Raw genomic sequence first — 22915 nt, 5'->3', positions numbered from 1 at the left:
GTCCACAGTGATGCAAGTGACAGGATTTTATCATTATTATTTTTGATGGCTGAGTAATATTCCATCATATGGGTCAGCCACGTCTTTTACCCGCTGGCCGGTTGATGGGCCGCTGCCCTGGTTCGGCGGTCGTAGATGATGCTGCCATAATACACCGTGGTGCACGTATGCTCTGGAACCATGGTTTTCCTTTTCTTCGGGTGAACGCCCAGTAGTGAGATTGCTAGACTGTACGGTTATTCTCTTTGTACGTTTTTGAGGCCCCTCCGTCCTGTATGTCCGCGCGGCTGGCCCAGTGTGCATTCCCACCAACAGCGCACGAGGGCTCTGGCACACGATACGGTGATTTGGCTCCTCCCGCGGCACCCAGTGCCCGTCACCAGGGCCCTCCTCAACCCCCATCGCTCATCCCCGCCCGCCTCCCCTCTGATAACCATCGTTTTGTTCTCTATACAAGGGGTTTGTTTTTTGGTTTGTCTTTTTTTCCTGTTTGTTTCTTTATTCCCACACCTAAGTGGAATCAGGGCATTTGTCTCTCTCCGGCCGACTTCCCTCCTTTAGCATCATCTTAGCTTTGTACTCTCTGGAGCCACCCACGTTGTTGCACATGGCAAGATTTCATCCCTTTTCGGCTAAGTAGTAGTCCGTGGTGTATGTATTCACACCGTATCTTTTTTTATCCATTAATTGATTGATAGACGATGGGCTTTCTTTTAAAAGTCAGTTTTAAACCAGAGGCAGTTTGAACTTGGTATCCAACATTAATGCTCACGATGGTTAGAAATGAAATTCCGAGGGGATATTTTAGGGTCAAACTTTTTTTTTTTTTAAGATTTTATTTATTTGAGAGAAAGAGGTATAGAGAGCACAAGTCGGTGAGGAGGAGGGCCGAGGGACCCTGAGATCGTGACCTGAGCCAAAGGCAGACACTTAACTGCCTGAGCCACCTGGACACCCCTGGATTCAAATTTAAGGAGTTTTTTTTTTTTTTTAATTTAAGGAGATTTTAATAACAACTGTTCCAATCCAGTTGTTTTATGTAAGCATAAGTGCTTGAGAAAAATTGGATGAAGTTTGAAAGGATGGCTAGCTTTAAAATGAAGTGAAAACAGAAACAGTTGTTGATATACCTTCTGTTTGCAAGGTCTAATGGGATTGGGGCACCAAACATAGGCTGCGATCCTGAACACACTGAGCATAGCTTTATATTTAGCAAACTGAGTTAATAAAGAAAAGCACAAATTAAAAAAAAAATGTCCATAATGCTAGTGCCTGAAGATATGTTAGCGTTTTGGTGCTTATGACTGCATCATCTTTTTCTGTTCCTTGTTAAATGTGAAGAAGCACAGTGGATGGCGCCCTGAGTTCATGGAGAGAAAGCCACCAACACCGCTCTCCAGGAGCCAGTGGCTCCTACCAGGGCCTCTTGTGTGGCTTTATTTCCCTGCACTTAAGGCACTCCCAGTGTTGCTTCCTTTTTTTTTTTTTTTTTTTTTAAAGATTTTTATTTATTTATTCATGATAGGCATAGAGAGATAGAGAGGCAGAGACACGGGCAGAGGAGATGTTGCTTCCTTTTTGAATCATGACCTTGGTTTACTTTTTTTTTTTTAATTAAAGATTTATCTTTATTTTGGAGAGAGCGCAAGCATGAGCTGCGGGGGCTGAGGGGGAGGGAGACAGAGTCTCAAGCAGGCTCCGTGCTGAGCGCAGAGCCCAATGCGGGGCTTGATCTCACAACCCTGAGGCCATGACCCAGCCCCAACCAGGAATCGGACACTTTACCGACCGCACCACCCACGGACCCCTTGGGTCTCTGTTGTGTAATATTTGGCCCTTTGCATTTGTTAGTTCCCGTCTTCATGAGCCATGCAAGGGAGGTATTTGTATTTGATTTTACAAATAAGGAAAGGGATGCTCCCAGAGGGTAGACAGCTTGCCCACGGTGCTCCATGCAGAGAGCGATGGGGCTGTTGGGCTGAAGCCTGCCCTTGTCCCTGTGGCACCGGACTCTCTTGGGACAGCACTCCCGTCAGAATCTGGAGTTGTACCAGGCACTCTTGGTGGAAGTTAGGGAGCGTAGGGAGAATGTGACGCAGGATGGGGACTGTGTGGACGAGGTGCCAGGGAAGGAAAGGTGCCCGAGTCAGATGATGGCAGACCAAAGGGTCCCGAGACCCAACGAGCCCAACGGCTCCTGTCCAGACTGGTCTTAGGGTTTACAAAGAGCACTGGAAGAGAATTTGGAGATGATGAAACTTGTTGTATCTGTAAAATGTGTTTACATAGTATTGGTGAATATTTGGGTAAACCGATGGTTTGAGGCTGAGTGCTTGAGGATGCTATGTTGATCCTGCGCACGTCGTCCTCTATCCTGCAGTGATGACTTTGTTCAATAAGAAAAAGGTTGTTCTTAAATAAATGGCCAGAAGCAGTGGGTTGCTATCACGTCCTGGCCTGAGACGCGTGATTCCCTCTTCCTTTAGAAAAGGACTGTTTGGGGAAAAATGATTATAAGCAATACCCGAGAAACTTGTATGATAATTCCAAAGGATAGTAGGTGGTGACTGGGGTACTTCGAACAACGGTGGTGTCTGTAAGTGGCAGCCTTGCTCAAATTCCAGGGGGGCGGCCTTTGAAAGACGGCAGGAGAAGGGAGATGGGGACGTTCTTGGCCTCTCGCCTCGGTCTCTGTTTTTCTTTTGGCTTTTGGATCGATATGCATGTCCTTTCTCCCCCTGGGTGAGAGGATGTCCATGATGCATCCTCCTCTTTCTTTGCCAGCGTTCCATTGTCTCTCCACTCTCCGCTCCCTTCTCTTTTTGGCTGTTTTGCACACACGTGTTTCAGGATGCCCCGTGACCTTCCTCCTCTTGGCCGGGAGCCCAGGCAGACGTTATCAGCCTCCAGTCCTTGGCCGGGAGCCTGCTGGGAGCCACTGGGCTCCTGTCGGCTTCTCTTTGCCCTTCACAGAGATATATGGCCTTCTGCTTGGCAGACCCTGGCCTGAGGATAGTAGCCAGTTCTGTGAAGCCACTCTGGATCTCAGTAGACGTTTCCTGAATGGGTTTATTACTCTCAGGAGAAGAGAACTCTCTGATGAGAAGAAGGCTTCCTCCTTGGGTATCTGCGGATCCCAATATCTATTTCTTTTTCCGTAGACCTGGTTGATGTCTGACTCAGTATTGCAGGTTTTCAGTCATTTTAAATTCATAAGCTCTCGGTGCAGAAAGCATTTATTAAAGACATAGGGAACATCTGGCGTATGGACCACATAGGGGCTGTAGTTTAATTTTATTTACCCCTGAAAAGGATTGAGATCGCAGTTCTGAAGATCCCACCATGATTCTTGGAAACATTGAACAATTGTGCCCACAAGATGGGGATGTTAGTCCATGGGAAAAAACAAAAACAAAAACAAAAAAAGAAAAAAAAAAACCCTGCTCTTTTTTCTTTTTCTCTCTTGGTAAAATTGGGGCAAGTGTGGGATTCCCCACTTTTCAGAGTGGGAAGATAGTGGTTTTCTAAGAATCTGAAAATAAGGAGCAAAAACGATCTCGTAAAATGATCATGATAATTTGTGTTTCAATATTTTTGTGAAATTTATGGACACTGATAAATTTCTCCATTCTATATGGGAGCTTGAACCTATTTTTCTTTTTTTCTGATTTTGAATCTACTTTTCTTAACAAAAAGATTATTTGTATATAAAGTAGATATTTGACCCTCAATATAAAAACTGTGTCTCATCTCAGATTTCAGGGAGGAGGTATTCAGCATGGCAAAGAACGGAAAATGGACTCCCAACAGGTAAGGGAGAGAAGGATGGTGTCGGCAAGGAGTTACAGCCTCATTTGTGCATCGAGCTACACGCACATGGGATGACTAGTGAGCCAGCTAGTGTTATTTATAACTGCACGTGCGTTTGTTTTTCATCTCCTCCCCGTGTATTCCCAAAAGGATTTGTGTCTGTTTGTATATGAGTATTTATAGTCCAGGTGTAGACCAGTTTTTAATGAGGCACCTTGTGAGAGGATGCGCTGGGGGGGAGAGGGAGCAGGAAGCCGGTGGGAAGGCCTCCTGGAGCAGAGGGCCTCCAGGCCGGGGATGGGGAGGAGGAGCCAGCACGTGCTCCTAAGGGTGCTCAGTGAGAACGGGGTTGGACACCTGCCGTTCTTGAGGCTGCTCAACATGGGAGCATCCGTTCTGATTTGGGGCATTGCTCTCTGAGCTTTCCTGGGAGGTGGGGCTCTCCTTTCACTGCAAGCCGGGACAGTGTCGGGTGCGGTGGGTGTCGGTGGCCTGTGCTGCATCACCCGCTGCCCCACAGCGTCCTCGGGCCACTCCGGGGCCTGGTTTGGGGGCATTCTTCCCGGGGGCTGGATCTCCCAGCAGGTTTCTTGTGAAATTCTCCTCTTGATCAGAATGGATATCTGTCACTTCACAATCTGAAGCTCCGATAGACGTGGCTACGCATTGTGGAGCCCTGTTCTTTAAGTCCTGTGTGTTTCGTGGACATCAGCTCATCCACGTCCCACTCTGACCCTGAAAGGCGGTGGTGGTTTTGGGCCCCAATCTACAGGTGAAAGAACATGAGATCCAGGGAGGCTGAGTCACGTGACCGAGGCCATGCAGGTAGCAAACAGAGAGCTGGGATGTGACCCAGGCTTTTGTGACACGGAGACCGTGCTCTCAACCTCCACACGCTGCCGCCTGCCCTCCCGGGAGAGCCCAGCGTACACATGCACCCCCGTTGGGGGGCGGCGGGGGGGGAATACACCTGATTATGAAAGAGTTTTCCTCCGAGCGCAGTTGAGGAATGATGTGGCTCTCCCGCGTGGCTGTCATCAATTACACAGAATCAGACATGAGGCGTCCCCACCTTGGCCTGCTTTGCTTTCGTATGTTTGGTGCCGCTACAAAGGCCGACAGCAGCTCCCCACGACGACGGTGCTGCTCAGGGAGGGGAAGGGACAGGAAGAAACGAGCTTATCGCTGCTGTCAGGAGCTCTGCTTGTCGCATCACTGAATTTTAATAACCCCTGGGTGTGTTGTCTGGAGCGGTCTGTTCCAAGTCCCCTCACGGCTACACCTGCTCTGCGCCCCCTCCGTTGAGGCCTGTGCGCAGGGTCTCCCCGGGGAGTCTTGCCTCGCTGTCTCCAACCCTGCACCCTCCCGCCCCCACCCTCTTCATCTATTTGCATAGCGTCCCCCCCTCCCCCCCACCCCCACCGACAGGTTATAAATGTTTTGTCTTCTTTTCCGTCTCCTCAACACTAGAATGCGAACTTTGTGGGAGGGGAGACTCGGTTTTGTTCACTGTGGGATCCCTGGCATTTAGAAGGTGCCTCATGCGTAACTGATGCTCAGCAAATCGTTTTGAGTAAATGAGTGAATGGAAGGAAACAGCGGCTCTCGGGGTTTTAGGGAACCTGCCTCAGATCTCATGGAAGATGGCACACGTATCGAGCTCTAGTCCACGCGGCCCCCTAAAGTCTCTCATGTTCCCCTTTTTGGTAATATCCCTCTGTCTGGGAAAATCCACATGTTTGTACACGGTCAGAGCAAGAGACCTCTCGCAGGACCTTTTGGGGTGGGGAGTGCGGGTAATCCTAGTAGGCGTCCCAACTTGCCTGCTCCTACAAATGAGGAAGTAATCCGGATCCACTGAGGTCAGGTGATCAAAGTACCAGTGCGCTCTCCTGATGGAGGAAGGACCAGAGCTACCAGCGCCCCTCCCTGAACCGCTGCTTTCCCTTCCTTCTCCACGGAAGGAGGGTTATTCTCGCACGGTGGCCAGTGGTGGCTTTGAGGTCGGGGGTCATGCTAGTTCAGGGCCTTGACACCCATGCAGTCCGGTGGAGGCCGCCCCCCAGGGTCCCGCACGGAGCGCGACACGCAGGGCCCTTGGCACCCTGGGAGCGTGTCCGTGATCGCAGGGCCAGCCCGGGACACAGGTCTCCAGAGAAAGATGCGGACCTACAAGCGTGAGCGACACCCTGCTGGCCAAACACATTTTTGCCAGCCGGACGTGGCCCCGCGGGTGCCCGGCCAAGTTCTAGTCTCAACGGCTTTTCTTTTCCTTCTTCCTCTCCGGCGGTGGCCGCGCTGGAGGATGTGTGCCGGGCCGTCCTAGCTTGGTTGCCCTCTAGACCCGCCTGGAGCAGCGGGTTGGGCTGTCAAAGTTCACGGAGGGAAAAATAAGTATCGATAAAAGAGTATCTGTTGCCTATCTTTATTGCCCTGCTGATAAAGTGGAAGAGTAATGTGCGTTCAGCGTTCAGTGGAGGGTGCTCGGTTAGGCCGCCCGCCTGCCCCATGGCCCCGCCACCCGAGTTCCTGCCCTGCGCATGCCCGGCCCTGAGGCTGGGGGCAGGGCGGTGAGGTCTCTGCGGGGCTTGAACCCGCGCCTTTGTCTGCGTGCTACACGGGCGGTGGGTTGTGTGCCTCCTCTGCCCGTGAGCGCGGCGACCCTTAGCAGGCCTTGCTGCTGCTCCTCCTGTGTGGCTGGGCCGCGCGGCCAGTGTGGGACACCCCCTCCCGGCCTGGGGACCCCAGGGTCACCCCAGCTCCGATTCCGCTACCGTTTGCACCGCGCTTTCCCAGGACAGGTTTCAAAAGCTTCAGCACATGGAGACCAAGATCCCAGGACGGGGGCTGCGGCCCGGGGTCACGCAGTGTGGGCTGCGGCCTGGCATCACTTCGCCAGCCCGACGGTGGTGAGGACAGTGGGGAGCTCTCGTCTTACTGCGGAGGTTATTGTTCCTGGCGAACAAGCCGAGCTGCGTTTCTTCCCCCCACGGAGCGAGCGCGCGGCAGGACGGTGGAGGCTTCCCGGCTGTTTCCAGTCGGGGTGCAGCGGCGCCTCCCTGTCCGGCCACCATGGGCCCCTCGCTCTCCGTCGGACCCGGCTGGGCTGGCATTGAAGGCCGGCGCCAGGCACAGGCCGGTGAGTCTTGTCTCCAGGCGGATGCGTGGCAGCGTCCCGGTGTGTCCCAGTGACCTTCCCTGCAGGTCGCCACCCGATGCCTCCGGCGGGTCGGGGCTCGCCCTGGAGTGGAACACCCCGACACCCGGCTGGAGTCCCATGGAAGGGGGAGGCCCATGGACTCGCAGGGTGCCCACATCCTGGTGAGCAGAGTGTGTCCCGGGAGCAGGCGCCGTGCCCACGTCCCCCAGCGGCCTGTCCCCGTGGGCTGTGCATTCACCGCCTGCCCGCTGGCGCTCATGGGCCCCGTCTCCCATGGAGCAGCTCGGCTTGCTTCTGTGACCCGTGGGAAGACCACGTTTAAAAAACAAACAAACATAATCTAAGGCTTTTATGTGGGATGGAAATGACACACGGTCCATATTGGTCACTTGGCATCTGCACGAAGTGTTTGGAGGGTCCCAGGCCTCAGGGAGCCCCAGCTCACACGGGTCTTTGGGGCAGGGTCTGGGCCTTCCAGGCGTGTGTGGGGCAAGGCCTGGGCCCTCAGGGCGAATGTGGGGTGAGCCCTGGGCCCTGTGGGGGAGTGTGGGGAAGGTCTGGGCCCTCTGGGCGAGTGTGGGGTGAGCCCTGGGCCCTCTGGGTGAGTGTGGGGTGACCCCCGGGCCCTCTGGGTGAGTTTTGGGTGAGCCCTGGGCCCTCTGAGCCGTGTGGGGAAGGCCTAGGCCCTCTGAGCATGTGTGGGGTGAGCCCCGGGCCCTCTGGGGGAGTTGTGGGGCAGCAGCGGCAGTGTCACCTGGGAAATAAGACACACAGGCAGACTCGGTGGCCTTGAAATCAGCTCTGCAGAGCTGTGGGGTCTTAGCAAACCTTCAGGAAAGTCCTTTGTGGGTGAGACAGGCTGAAGTACTGGGGATGGGCTGAGGGTGGGGAAGGCACATTCTTCATGCTCCTGCTCTGGGAGGGTTTGGAAGCAATAATCAGCCTGAGCTCACTCCCAATTTGAACCGTAGGCGGTGGCAGCCGGCAATCTCCTAAGGGGAGCAGGTCTGGTTCCCAGGCCCCCGTTACCCAGCGTGGACAGAGGCGTGTGGAGGTGCGGTGGGATCTGGGGAGGCCAGCCTGGATCTCAGCCTTCGGGTTCTAGAACTCACTCCATCCGGTCCCCTCTATCGCAGCAAATAGCGACCGTAACGTTGCCATTTAATTCTGTCTCCACTCACATCATATTTGCTTTTCCACAAATTCGTTCAGTATTTTAGAATATTAAGGGACATTAGTGTGATTTTATTTTCTTAATTGTAAATAGAGATCTTTGTAGCTTTAATGGGGCTTCACCATTGTGGTTCTTTATTTTTAAAGGTTTTGTTTCCTTTTTTCTCTTCTTCCTCGTCTTTGTGCAGGTTCAGTTTTTATTAAATGGACTTAACAAGAGGGAACCATTGTTTGCTTTTATGTCGATTATTTTAATTCCAAACTTGTGACCACTTCCTCAGCACACGGCTTCTCTTACCCTATTTAAAGTTCTGTTTTCTGTACACGTCCACCCCCCTTAGTTTTAAGTCACGTATATCCTGTGGACATCTAAAATCATCCTCCCTTGGTCAGTGGTCAGTACCTCTTTTGGGAATTCCTGATCTCAATTTTTTTCTCTCTCTTTTTTTTTTTTTTTTTTAGATTTTATTTGTTTGAGAGAGGGTACATGCATAGGGGGAGGAGCGGAGGGAGGCGGACACGCAGGGTCCCTGCTGAGCATAGAGCATGTTGGGTTCCAAGTGGGGCTCCATCCCAGGACCCCGAGGTCATGACCTGTGCTGAAGTCAGACACTTCACCAGCCACCCGGGCGTCCTTCAATTTTCAAATATCTCAGCAGTTCTTCTCTAACTTGTTGTGCATGGAAGTTACCTGGGAATCGTAGTAAAATGCAGACTGGGGTTCAGCAGGCCTGAGGGCCGGAGACTCTGCCTTCCTGAGCTCGGTGCCACTGCTGCTGGCACAGGGAGCACACTTTGTGACCAAGGACCTCTGAGTAGGGTATACAGGTGAAGCCAGAGAACGTCCTGTGAGCCGTGGGCAGCCTGATGTCACACAGGGGTCTCTGATGGGTCAGACTCAGCAGGTGTTCCCTGCAAGCCTGCCCTTTGCCCTGTAATCTCTGTCTCAGGGACAGCGTCCGCCTGCCCGTTGAAGAACAAACTATGCAGTTATCTTGCTTTCTTCTGTTTCCTTCATCCACTTGGTGTAACTCGGAGTTTGCTTGGCAAAAGCTTCTCGACTTTGTCCTCTCACTTCTTTTCTACCCGTGCCCTCGGGATTCAAACCCGAACCCGGCTCTCAGGGATCCCCTGGCTCCAGAGCGCTGTAGCCCCAGGCTGTCTCCGTATTTCACTTCTCGAACTTCATTTCCTAGACACTGATTTGGTAGTGATGTGTCCTTGTTGACGAACCTTCCACGGTTGCATTCCGAGCGTCTTGGTGGGACATGCAACATCCAGCACAATTGGCTGTGGGCTTTTTGCCCCCAGTGCCTAACACACCACTCCCCCCCCCCCCCACCGCCCCAACCCTTCCAACTGGTTGTTCCTCCCTTGAAGCCAGGGCAGTCTGTCTACATCAGTTTACTCAGTTTCCCCGGGCTCACTCTATAGGCTTCTGTTGCTCTGTTTTATAGTTTCCACTGTCCTAGACACCTTTCTTGTCATATTTTACCTAATGAAGTACCAAAGTACCATTTGGCCTTTAAGATCCTGCCCCTGTGACTGTTGGGTGAAGCCTTTACCAAGTCCTCAGCCTCCAGCTTGCACCTTCCTCAGCCTGTGCTTCCACAGCAATTACCACTCGCGATTGGGAGTTCCTGTTGCATAAGTCTTTGTTGCCTACTAAATTCTAGGATCCACCGTGTCTCAACTACACCTGAATTCTATAGTTTTGTAGAGTGTGAAGTCGTTTTTCGCTAAATATTTTGAGTCAATGAAAAAATGAACATTCTGTAGACAAACAGGCATGAGCTTTTGCATGTTGGAAGTAGGAGGAGTTACGTCATCTGTGTATATGGGGCTATAGGAAGAGAACCTGCCTCCTGCCTCGTTCATTCTGCAGCTGCCCTGGCGGTAAGGTAGCCACCCGCCACCTGTGACTAGTGAGCGCTTGAAATACGGCTAGTCCAGACTGAACGTGAACAGAAGTTACAGGAGTTTGAAGACTTAGAATGAGAAAAAGAATAAAAGATCTCAATAATTTTAATATGGATCACATGTTGTGATGATAATATTTCAGGGTATATTCCGTTAAACCAAGTGTGCTATTACAATTACCTGGTTCTTTTTACTTTTGTTTTTAAAGGTTTTATTTATTTTAGAGAGAGAGCAGGGGAGGGAGCAGAGGGACAAGCAGACTCTGTGCTGAGCTCAGGGCCTGTTGTGAGGCTCGACCCACGACCCTGAGATCATAACCTGAGCTGAAATCGAGTCTGGTGCTTAACCGACTAACCCACCCAGGCACCCCTTTTTCCTTCTTTAATAGGCCACCAAAAAATGTTTAAATTAAATTTGAGGCCTGCTCTTTCTTTCTTTCTTTCTTTCTTTCTTTCTTTCTTTCTTTCTTTCTCTCTCTCTTTCTTCCTCCCTCCCTCTTTCTTTCTTTCTTTCTTTCTTTCTTTCTTTCTCTCTCTCTCTCTCTCTTTCTTCCTCCCTCCCTCTTTCTTTCTTTCTTTCTTTCTTTCTTTCTTTCTTTCTTTTCTTTCTTTTCTTTCTTTTCTTTCTTTTCTTTCTTTCTTCTTTCTTTCTTTTTTAAGATTTTATTTATTTATTCATGGGAGGCAGAGACCCAGGCAGAGGGAGAGGGAGGCAGAGACCCAGGCAGAGGGAGAGGGAGGCAGAGACCCAGGCAGAGGGAGAAGCAGGCTCCATGCTGGGAGCCCGATGCAGGACTCGATCCCAGGACTCCAGGACCGCGCCCTGGGCCAAAGGCAGGCGCTAAACCACTGAGCCACCTAGGGATCCCCCTACCTTTTATTTCACATGGATAGCAATGTTGTAAAATAATTTGTGTCACATTCAAAGTAATACAAGGGAGGTTTCTTACCACGTTCCAATTGTGCTTTCTAAGATTTAGTCAATTATTTAATGTTTACAGTCAAATTTTCAATCATTATGAGTTATTTAGTTAAAAATAAGATGACTTGTGGGTACGTGATTGGCTTCGTTGGTAGAACACGTGACTCGATCTCAGGGATTTGAGTTTAAGCCCCATGTTGTGCGTAGAGCTTATGTCAAAAAAAAAATCATTTATTTGAAGATACCACCACCAAACTCAGTTTTCAGGTTATAGTGTCTTTTGAGAGGGTTCTCTTGATTCTTTAGTGAACTGCCAAGCAAAATCTTAGGGACTTTACCAAATTTCAGCTATATACGAATGTCACCTATCTATACAAACTCAATGCCTTTTTTTTTTTTTTTGACCATTGTTTATGCAGTGATAATAAATGGAAAGTGAAAAATTTTATTATAAAATTTGCACTCCACATCCTCATCTCTACTGCCAGCGTAGTTTCTCACTACTTGTGCTGGGTCAAAACCCTATGCGTTGCGTACTGTCATTAATACCTTCTGCCTAATTAATTCTTCAGCATTTAAAGCTTAAGGATTCTATAAAGTTTTTTTTTTTTAAACTTGAGATGCTTAAAGCAGTTGTTTTTCTGATTTTCTGCAGTCACAAAGTACTTTTTCCAGTGCGTTCTTAAATGGATTTCAAATCAAATCAAAGTGAAGCCTCTAAGGTTGAGGGGTGAGTGGGGGACGTCGAGAGGCCCTTCCTCACCGCCTCAGTTGGCCCTGCTTTGGAAAATGGAACACTACAGCAAAGTGGCAGGTTCAATTAAAGCTGTGTATGTGCAAAATCAGTGTGAACAGATTAGAGTTACATAATTCTTAAAATTGAAATAGACTTGAGGTATTATTCTTCATGATGTAGAGTGACTTGTCTGTGACGCTCACATAAAGAACGGCAGAGCTGGAGTTGGACCAACTTCTGTCTTCCAGTAGAATCTTCTTTCCTGAACTATCCTATGATGATAATCTAAGAAATATTCTTTCTTGGAACATTGCTATGGCCTAGGAGTGATGACATCCCTTCAGGGGGGCAGTAAGAGCCTCTGGGCGTAAGATGAAGTGTGTGTACACGCTCACACACACGCTACGATTCGTGGAGCCGTGTCCCAAAGTGAGGGGTGAGTGAATGCTCAGGACGTAGCCAGGGAACGTGTTTCTCCTCTCCACTCTCTTCATAGCTTATTGCAAGTCACTGATTAGGGTTTAAAATGGCACGATGAATTATGCAGAAGCTGTTTCTGCAGGAGGGGCTGTCTTGCAGCCCTAATGCGGTGCAGATGGAAAGATCTTCTTTTAATCATTGTTCTCACGGTACTTGGAAGCTTTTTGAGGAATAAGCAGTCAGAAGTGGAAGTGAATGGCCTTCAACAGTGAATGAATTCCTTCTGCAGAGAGGAACTGAAACGTATTTATGATGCAGATGGTTGCTCTGTGTTTGAAGGCTCATCCTTGTCATCTGATATTCATGCTTAGAAGCAGAATGTATCCTGAAATACTTGGTTTTAGATGGTTCCACCTGAGAAATTACTTCTGCTCAGGCTGGCCCAACATATATTATTATTTCCCTTCAAAAGTGGTTACGAGTATTTAAATGCCAGTTCGCTCCAATCATGAAAATATGCAAATTACCTTTCTCTCTCCCTCTCTTTCTGATCCTTAGTTACTACTAAAGAGACTGAATTAGTTAGCATTCCCTTACTTTTATTAGCATAATATTAATGCAAATGATCAGCAAAGGCTTTTTAAAAAAGAAAGCAGAGCCATGGAAAGCAATTAATAACAGTGCTCACTTGCCTCGGCCAGGAAGAGAAAACATTTATGATTAGGTTTCCAACTCTGGTATCTGTGCCAAGGACCACCCACATGGGCCTAAAAGGGGTCTTGTTTCTAAAATCAACATCAGCTTGGGGGTTTCAGTTGCAGGGCAAGAAGCCAATCTGAAAAAGGCCGAAAGGGAAATTTTTAGGAGGATATGCAGTTACCTGTAGGTAGGTCTTCACGATTCAGATGCTCTTTAAGCGTGCGTGCTATAGGGTGTATTTCTAAGATGTTGATGTTTAAGCTATAGGCGGAGAAAGTAAAGGAATGGTATTCATGGGCCACCCCAATGTATGTAGATGTAGGAAGGACTAAAAACTGTTCCCAACAAAGGGGTTAATATAAAGAGGACACTGATTAATTCTTTATTTGCTCAGAGGAAATGGGCTTAAGTTGGAAGTAAATTTGAATCAAATAACAGGAAGACATGGTTGGCTCTGGGGAGAGCTTTATAGAATTAGAATGAGGTATAGCAAGAGACTGGAATCTCCCTGCCTACCTACTCTCACTGTGCTGCAGCAATTTCTTAACACTTTTTTGGCATCTGTGTGTTTGTCTTTGTTTAACTAGAAGTGAGCCCTGCAAGCACCTGCTGCTGCCCTCCTCAGAGCACGGGGCTGACGCTGCCTTGTATTGTTATTTTTCCACATGTTTTATCTGCACTGATAGGACATGTGTACTCTCCAGGATCAGAGGTGAAGTCTTGTGTTTCTTTGGACACCCACAGGTTTAGGACCTTACAGTTAATGTGGAGTCGGTATTTGTTGACTGAATGTGTGAATCACAGTGATGCGATCTGTTTATTATTAATAAACAAGAACCCAAGCTCTAGAGCATCATTGCACCAAAACACTGGGGTATTGACTTCATTCCAGTCGCACTGTTCTTTTTAGTATCTACTACTTGAAATGGAAAATATATTTCATTGTGTGGATTAATTTCATGATTAAATCATAATCACAGTTTTTAAGAAATAAAGCTTAAATACAGAATTCTGACTGAGATCCATAATGAAGGAAGACCAATGAATAAATGTACGCATTGTTGTTCAGTGGAACTTTTTATTCATAAAGCTCTCGGATTAAGAAATTAACATTCTTGTATTAGAGTGGTTGGCATATGCTTAGAGCTTCACAAGTAATTCTTTTAAAAGCTACGCATTTTACTTCATGGAACCTGCTTCAGCAGATAAGTCTATTATGAGGTGGGAAACACCCTTCCTTTTTTTAAAGATTTATATATTTTTAGAGAGAGAACGTGTGCACAAGTAGGAGGGGGGAGGGAGAGAGAATCTCCAGCACACTCCGTTCTGAGTGCAGAGCTCGACATGGGGCCAGATCTCATGACCCTGATATCATGACCTGAGCCCAAACCAAGAGTCGGTTTCCCTGAAACTGTCACCCAGGCGCCCCAAGGTAGGACTCCTTAGTAGTTGGCCCTCAAACAACTGAGTGGGGGGGAAAAAAAAGGCAAAGGAAACAAAGAACCAGAAAACAATTCTGAGTCGTGAATCTTCCCTGTAAATTATGTGACAACTTGAGTCTCTGAAGACTAACCCTGTTAAGATAGTAAGGAAGCTCGTCTTGGATGCCGTCGCTCATCCTCACTGTTTTGGTGAACACGGCACAGAAACCGCCTTCTGCCCTGGTGGGACCCACACCCTCTTAATCCTTTCATAGTTTCCCTTTAGAACCTACTCAGACTCTGTCCTGGTCTCTAGAGGCTCTTTTCTCTGTTCTATAGCCTATTGGCCAATCTCGTCCACTCTTAGTCTCCTAAGAGACTATGGTTTGTTCTTCTACTCTCTCTTTTCTGGCAAGGAGGGTCATCGGTACAAGACCTAGCTGGGATGTGAGGTCCTGGGAGCCTTGGCCAGTGCAGATTGCAGGGCTCCTGAAGGTGATCCAGCAGCTGGCCTTTTGGAAAAAAAAGCAGAAATCAATCAACCTGGATGGTTTCTTTGTGGGGAATGTGTGCAGAAAGGAGAATCCAGGTGTCGAACGATGGGGACAGGAGAGGAGAGCAGGAGAGATGGCAACGGGAGACCAGAGCTGAGAATCCTTGAGCTGAACGTTGATTTAGTACCAGTTCTCTACAGAGTGCCAGCAGCCCTGGCCATGTCCAGGAAGGGAACTCTCAAGGGCATCAGCTTCTGGTGGACTTCCTGGCCTGTTCCAAACTCCCATGTGAAATGACATTTTAGACCCAGATGCCATATTGCTTTTGGTCAAGTGGGCATTTTGCCACCCACGTGAGCAGCAAGTAAACAGTAGGCCAGCATGAGCCTGGTGACAGCGGGAGACTCTGACAGTGCCTTGTTCATATACTTCCAGTTTGGAGGACTTAATCCTCCGAGAATTTGATGTGCCTGTGGGGGGCATTTGTACTGGAGCTCAGCATGCCCATAATTCCGCTGGAGGATGTGATAAGGCTAGGAATAGCTTTAGTCATGTTTTCTTCTTCTTCTTTTTTTTTTTTTCTTTGCCTTCTGCATTCCCTCCCAGGGTTCCCTTCATTTCTTCCCATAAAACCCTTAACCCATCCCTCATGGTCACATCAGGTTAATATAAAGAGGACACTGATTATGCCCCCTGAGCCCTGTTCCTGAACTCCAAACAGAGCTCAGTGGCTTTTATTGAAAACACATATGGTGGTGGGATTTTTCTTTTGTTTTGTTTCCCTTCAAATGTTAGGCTTACAGTCTGTTGCGCCCCCCCCCCCCCGAAGTATTTTACAATTAGAAATGACCTTGAGTTCCCCGTGTTCTTATTTTTAGTGTATCGTTTGAGTCTAACCTGCATTCACGTATCTTGTGTTGGGTCAGCTGAGATTCTAAAACATACTAGGGAAAAAAAGAGGTCTTAGATAATCTCATTTAAAGAGAAAGAAATTGCTCTCCAATAGTCACATATTCTACTTTGTAACTGAAGAGCGGAAGAGACATGCTGTGAAAACATAACGGATGAATTGTTTCTAAGCTTGGCTAAATTATTTGATTAGCTGAAAATTATTTCTCCACCCCCTCTATCTCCTCGGCAGAGCTGACTTTCAGCACCTGGCTTATAAAAACACTTCCTGGCCTTCAGTACTTATGGGTGGAACGTTATGGTATTTGAAGGTCATTTGGAGCTCTCCATAAAATCACACTTTGCAGCCGAAGCGGAGCAGGTTTCTTCTTTCTTATCCCAGTAGTTGTCATGCTGCTGCTGCTGCTGCTGTTTTCAGTTGTTTCATTACTATTCGTTAGTGTCCTTTTGAAATAATGTATGAATATCCTCTTCCTATTTATTGTATGGAGCATAAACACGGAGATCCTTCCACTTTGAACGTGTTCTTCCGGTGTCTGTGGCCTTTCTTCTGCGGGCTGGTGGAAGGTGGATGCATACTTCCGTGGCCCCCTGACACATGAGGTGATCTCTCAACCTTATGTCAGCAAATAATCACAACGGGGCGCCTGGGTGGCTGAATCCATGAAGTGTCCAACTCTTGATTTCTGCTCAGGTCATGATCTCAGGGTCATGAGAGTGCGCCTTGCCTCTGACCCTGTGCCAGGCATGGAACGGCTTGACGTTCTCTCCCTGTGCATCTGCCCCCACCTGGGCTCATGCTCCTGTTTTCTCTCTCTCTCAATAAATAAATAGATAAATAAATAATAAATAATTAGAAAGAGGCAAGAAGAGTTTAATAATAATGCCCACATTTCTTCCAGATTATGCCAATGTCTTTAATTATTATCAAAAGGGCTTTCTTTTTTTTTTTTTAAATCCAACTATGCCTTGCGTCCCTGTTTTTATTAGCATAGGAAAGTCGATGTGAATATGTATGTGAAAGTCTTACGGAGGGCAAGAGGTCTGCCCACGGGCAGTAAGTAAAACCAGTATCCTATCCAGTACTATTAAACTAAAAGATATTAGTGTTCACAGTCTGGTGTTGTATTAACAGAGATTTCGTTATTACCTGTCCGAGGAGAGGCATCCTGTATCAATAGCAGCCTCCTCCATGACATGGCCCGCCCTCCCCGGGGCCCCAGGGCTCTGTGCTCCGGCACCTGCACCTGACCTGCAGGGGGGTGGGGTCGGCGTGGGGGACAGAAGGGCCCGGGTGCTCCCGGCCCTCTGCTGCTTCCGTTTGTTTTGTTGTTGTTTTGAGTCTTTAACTTTTTTTAAACCGAGAGAACACAGAGGGAGGAGCGGAGCAAGTTGACCTGGGAGCTCCCCAACCTCTTCCAGCCGCGGTCCAAGGACAGGTGTCCCCGCTCCGCGCCTCCCGCGCTGGGATTGATGTGGCCTGATTGCCGATCGTGACTTTCCCTGCATAGTGTCCGGTCACCTGGAATCGTGAATTATAGAGCCCGTCGTCAGCGCCACTCTTGGTTTTGCTACGTGCAATGCAAACTGAGGAAGATCCGGGCGTCTGATGAAAAAAAAAAAGTAAATTCTACGCTTTCTAGTCTATTTGGTATAATAAAATGACTACTGAAGAAGAAGTGAGGACACTAATCTTGGTTCTACCAAGACTTTGGGAAAATTCAACCCTTGGGCCTCATTACCTCATCTAGAAAATGATAGGATAGCTTTGAGTCCCTAGGGTCCAAAACCCTTCTAAAGTGCCTGCTTCGGTAAATATGGCTTTATCTAAAATACACTTGGTCATTATGGTTGAGGGTGAGTTATGGCGTAAGAACTTATTTGGGGATTTTTTTTTTTCCTTTGGTGCATTACAAACAGAACAAGAAAGAAAACAAAAATAGTCTTATTCCGTTTGCCTCCCAACCCACTGGGCTTCTTTCTGTGCACCGGAAGTGAACTTTGGGATGAGCATGCCAGAAAGTGTAGCTCTTTTAGAGAGGATCTTGTGAAAAAAATAGAGCAAGACCAAATCCCAGCATCCAAAGGACTTCAAGAAAGCAGACTTTAGTCCACACAGGTGCCTCTAGAAGGTGCAGAATGAGCGACACACTGATGCGTATAGCAGCAGGACTCTTGACAGGGTGAGGTCCAGAAGGTAGAGATTGGACCACATAGGTAAATTTGAGTTCAAAGATAAGGTCCTCATTCCAAGTAAATTTGCCTTAAGATGGTTGAAGAAGAGAGGTATGCATGAGAAAGGAGTGTTAAGGAAAATGCGCATTTTCAAATACCCTGGTCCACAGGGGGGCTCAGCCTCTTATACATGATAAATAAAAGCAAATGATGAAAGACATTGGCAAGGCAAGGGTTTTAGAATGACGTTCTATCCTTTGTCATTGAAGTATAAATTAAATATGGTTATATCATTGGAACAAGTCCCAGTTTTGATGAAAGGCTGTAAAACTAAACTAAAATAAACAAAGAAGTAGGTCAAGAGTCACCGGGAAGGCATGGCTGTGTCTTTCAGTAAGGCTTTCTGGAGCGTTGCCCGTAGAATTGAGAAGGGCTTTTTGAGATCCATTAGGTGTTGTTTTTGAGAAATCCTAGAACAGTGGTTTTCAAAGTGTTGTCCTGGCACACCTGCGGGGGAGGGGAGGCTGTCTCAAGACCCTTTTAGGAGTCCAGGAGATCACAACTGTTTTCATAGGAACACAAAGACGTTATTGGCCTTTTTCAGTCTCATTCTCTCATGAGAACACAGCAGAATTTCCCAGAGACGACACGATGTGCAGTATCATAAAAGATTAAATGCAGAGGCAGATGTGAGAACCCACATGTCTTCTATTAGGCCAGGCTTTAAAGACAGTTTCAAAAAATGTAAAACAATGCTACTCATCTCACTACTTTTTTCTTTCTTTTTTTTTTGTATGGAAAATAGGTCCCCACCCCCTCCCCAAAGTATCTTATATTAAGATGTTGATTATTCTTTTTAAATAATTAGTATTTTAATTTTTCTTTCCAATTATAATAGCTAATAGCGTACATATCAATAGATATAACCTACTTAAGCAAAAGCTCTTTGGGAGTCCTTGAAAATTTTTAAGCGCAGAACAGGTCTTGAGAGCAGCATGTTCAAGCATGGCTGTCCTACAGGTCAAGTATTTTTTCTGAACCTTAGAAGAGGCCAAAGGTGACCTTATTCCAGTGTGGGAGGAGCAGTTATTTATAGTTAGCAGTTTTACAGGTCAGAGTGATACTAAGTGGTGTGCCCTCTTGGGGGTTACCCAGGCGGCATTCCTGGAGGCATTCCCGCTTGGTAACTCACAGCACACAAAGCAGTCGAGGCTATTGGTATTTTTCCCATTTTATAGGTAGGAAAAGTCAGAGAAGTCAAATGATTTCTCCAAAATCAAAGAGATAGTTCAGGAGATCCTGAATCGTTTGGTCCTTATGGCACCCAGCCCCAGGTATCTGCATGTCATTTCTCTGCGTTGGTCCTGGGATAAGTCACCCGTCAGCATGTTTCCTTCTAGCAGACCCAGCACCTTCCACCTCCCTGACACCTCCACGTGTCAGACCAATTTACCGTTCTCTAAGCCAGTATAAGTAAGAGGCATGAATGATACCAGTGCATTTGAGATTCACTGACCAGGGGGAAAACCAGTGAACGGGATAAAATATACCTGGGGAAAATAGGACAAAGCCCCGCTTTTTGTAAACACAGCATAAGAACCTGCTCGCTAGAAGAAGAAGAAGGGATGTTCCCTGAAGGCCCATAAGGGTCTGTGAAGTTACTATTTGCTGATGAGGTTGGCGCCCAGGAGGGCAGGCCCAACCATGACACGGGGGTACGGGGGCACGCGGGCCGCATGGGGGCATGGGCCCACGGAAGCCACTTCTTTCAGAGGACAGGGTCCAGTTCTTTTGTCAGAGCTGTACAAGGTGAGAAATGTGACGGTTCCCGCAGGGCGGCCCTGGGATGACTGGCATGTGGGATTCTGGGGGGCACATAAGAAAAACATAGAACAGTTGTTTGCCGGTGAGTCAGGTGGGATAATTGATAGTTGCCTGGGGGGACAGACCCTGGCGTTTCTTTGATTTCAGCACCATGTGTTGGCTCGGGTCTTCTGGAAATATAAAATATTTCTGCCGCGTGCGTCATCGTTATGTCTAGCAGATGTTACTTTATGCTCCGAAACCCAATTTGCAGAACGAACGTGGTATCGGATAACACACCCCTCAGAACAGAAGAGAGGGACTGGTTAACTAGCCTCCTCCCGGGACAGTTGTAAGAGGGACCACACTTCCAGCCCTGCCTGCCCGGAGCTCACAAGTAGAGTGTATTCTAAGAAAAGAAGTGACAAAACACATTTATTGATGTAAACTGTAATTGAAAAATGTTCAGCTACGTATTTAGAGAAAAATGCAGCATCCACGGATCCATGATGCCGGGGAGGACAGTCAACCACCGAATGGCTGCCTCCTCCCTGCTTCCGTGCTCTGACGTTTAAAAAAAGAAAACCTTTTCTTCCAACATTTACCGATAATCCAAAAAAAGAAAAAAAAAAACAAAACCCTCCATTCCATGACTCCATATCATCAGGTCATTATAAGAAAAAAAAAAAAAAAAAACAGACCTATTCAGCTTTGAATCTTATTAAAGTAAAAATATTGAGTCTATTCATTAGCACTAGGCGATTAGACTTTTGCTTTATGCCTGTTTTGAAAGCAGGGCTTGATATAGAAGGTATTTACGTAACAATGCTGTTGCTCAACGCCCTTATGGTTTTTCTGCACCCGCTATCTTAATGGAAATTTACTGGAAAATTCTTGCCAGAATAAACACATTCCTTCAGAAGTGAAAAGCTTAACGTACTTTAATTCAACTGCACCTCTTTTCTGCAAGCAGATAAGCCAAGGTATTGGGCACCGGTCGTGAGGCCTCCGCAGGACCCTGGCGTCTCCCAGCGCTGGGGGCGCGGGCAGCAGCCCAAGCTGCAGGGCATCCAGGGCACGAGCACGGCCCGGGGCATCTGCGCTTTTGCTGAGGAACCCCCCCCCCCCAACCCTGGGTGTTCTGCAGAAGGCCTTGAAGACTCGAGCCCCGGGCGAGGACAGGCTGCGTGGGTTGGGCTGCTGGTCCAGGCTACAGCCACAGTTCAGGGTTTTGAGGAGAGCGCCTTCTGTTCACATTTTACTTTAAGCATCAGGAGTGTGGACTCCAAAGCGAGAGGCCTGAAGGCAGGGCCAGGGCCAAGGGCAGGGCCACGGAGGACGTGGGATCAGGATGGCTGGCTGCCTCCCCAGGGACGGAGGACGGCTCCTGGCCTTAGGGCAGGGAGGCGACCAGTGGACAGTGGAGGCCGGAGGAGGGGAATCATGCAAACCTGCCCGGCCTCCCCCTGCCAGCCCTGCCCCGCACCCACCACGGCCGCCCCGCACTTGCCCGGGAGCCGTTCCGGGCCGTCCACTCGCATGTGCAGCAGCACTGTTGAAGGGCGAGTGTCCCTGACGAGGGAAACTGGCCCAGCTTATGACGCCAAGGAGTCGGTCGTGCTGTGTTTACTTGTAGCAACAGGCAGTGAAGTGTTGTGACTTGGCACCTGTGTGTTGGAATTGGGGCCCCCGGGTGGCTCAGTGGCTGAGTGGCTGCCTTCGGCCCAGGGCGTGACCCCGGGGTCCCGGGATCCAGTCCGGCTTGGGCTCCCCACAGGGGCCTGCTTCTCCCTCGGCCTGGGTCTGCCTCTCTCTTTGTGTCTCATGAGTAAGTAAATACAATCTTTAAAAAAAAAAAAACAAAAAACGGTTGGAATTAAACTGCTAGGTCAAATTGACCGGACTTTAGTGACCTTCTCCCTTATGTAGTATTACATCCTGCTGTTTGAATGATTACGGGAAAGGCCAGTTTAAATGTGAAAATGTTCACAAACCATTAAAGAATTTACGCTTATGGTATTTTTAAATTTTCTTATGTGTAGTGAAAAAACCAATGTAGCAAAAATATTACCTTCTAACATCCTCCTGGGAGATAAAAGAGCAATTTGAAATTAGAATAACAAAAGACTAGTTCCCCAACCATTGTCCCCACTCAAATTATGTTTTTTTTTGTTTTTGTTTTTTAAAGATTTATTTATTTATTTATGTATTCATGAGAGACACGGGGGGGGGGGGGGGGGCAAAGACACAGGCAGAGGGAGAAGCAGGCTCCATGCAGGGAGCCCGACGTGGTACTCTATCCCAGGACCCCAGGATCACACCCTGGGCAGAAGGCAGTGCTAAACCGCTGAGCCACCTGGACTGTCCTCAAATTATGTTTTCAAAAAATTGAATGTAAAGAGGAAGTGCCATAACCAAAAATTTTCCTTTTTTAAATAATTAGGGTTTTCTCCATTCTATCTCAATATAAAAAATAATAAAACAAAAACTTAGTGTTTCTGTTATCTATGCAATATATATACATACGTAAGCTTATTTATTATAAGGTCTATTAATTCAATGTTAGTAGTAGGTGGGATAGGACATATAAAGAAAAAAATTATGGTTAACCTGAAGTCATACAAAAACCTTCATTTATTCAACTTATTCTTTTCTTCATAGATAATATTTGAGATAAGGGTTTAAGAGGTAATTCCTAGCAATGTATTCAGAATTGCCAATAATGTTTTTCCCCAGTAACTGAAATTTTACCATATTTTCAAATATATATCATTAATGGGTATGTTTATAAATAAAGGTTAAAAGTTGCCTTCTATAGTAGAGCGTAACAGCAAACTTAATATGTTATTTTTCTATTTATGTTTCGGTTCCAAAAATAAAAATGAAGTTCAAATAGTATCTCATTTATTGATTGCAGATATTTGCTGTATAAGGGCTGAGTTTTGTTTGCAGATATAAATGACAAATATGAGATACTGTCTTAAAGTCTCAATTAACTGATAACCTCTGATAAAGATTTATTTATTTATTTATTTATACATTGTATTTATTTATTAATGAAAGACACACAGAGACACAGGCAGAGGGAGAAGCAGGCGGGACTCGATCCCAGGACCCCGGGGTCACACCCTGAGCCAAAGGCAGATGCTCAACCACTGAGCCACCCAGGCGGAGTCCTCATCAAGATTTAATCTGTTGCTTTTTAGGAATAGTTTTAGGTTTAAAAGAAGTCTTGTAATAACTTACATGAAATGGAAAGGAAAAATGGTTTATC

At 47.4% G+C, this 22915-nt stretch overlaps 1 protein-coding gene across 3 annotated transcripts in view; it reads left to right on the top strand.

Annotated features, from left to right (window-relative positions):
• ARHGAP18 (Rho GTPase activating protein 18) overlaps window positions 1-22915 on the top strand; it is a 119022-nt gene that overhangs the window by 38197 nt on the left and 57910 nt on the right. Inside the window, exon 2 of one of the 3 annotated variants that reach the window (XM_077902726.1) lies at window positions 3756-3810. The exons of the other annotated variants lie outside the window; for them this stretch is intronic. Within the exon in view, the coding sequence (XP_077758852.1) occupies window positions 3779-3810 (32 nt within the window). The 5' untranslated portion in view covers window positions 3756-3778. The remainder of the gene's footprint in view (window positions 1-3755; window positions 3811-22915) is intronic. 3 annotated transcript variants of the gene reach the window in all.

The sequence above is a fragment of the Canis aureus genome, chromosome 1, assembly GCF_053574225.1.
Source record: "Canis aureus isolate CA01 chromosome 1, VMU_Caureus_v.1.0, whole genome shotgun sequence".
Classification (NCBI taxonomy): Eukaryota; Metazoa; Chordata; class Mammalia; order Carnivora; family Canidae; genus Canis; species Canis aureus.
This window is presented reverse-complemented; position numbering and strand designations above follow the sequence as displayed.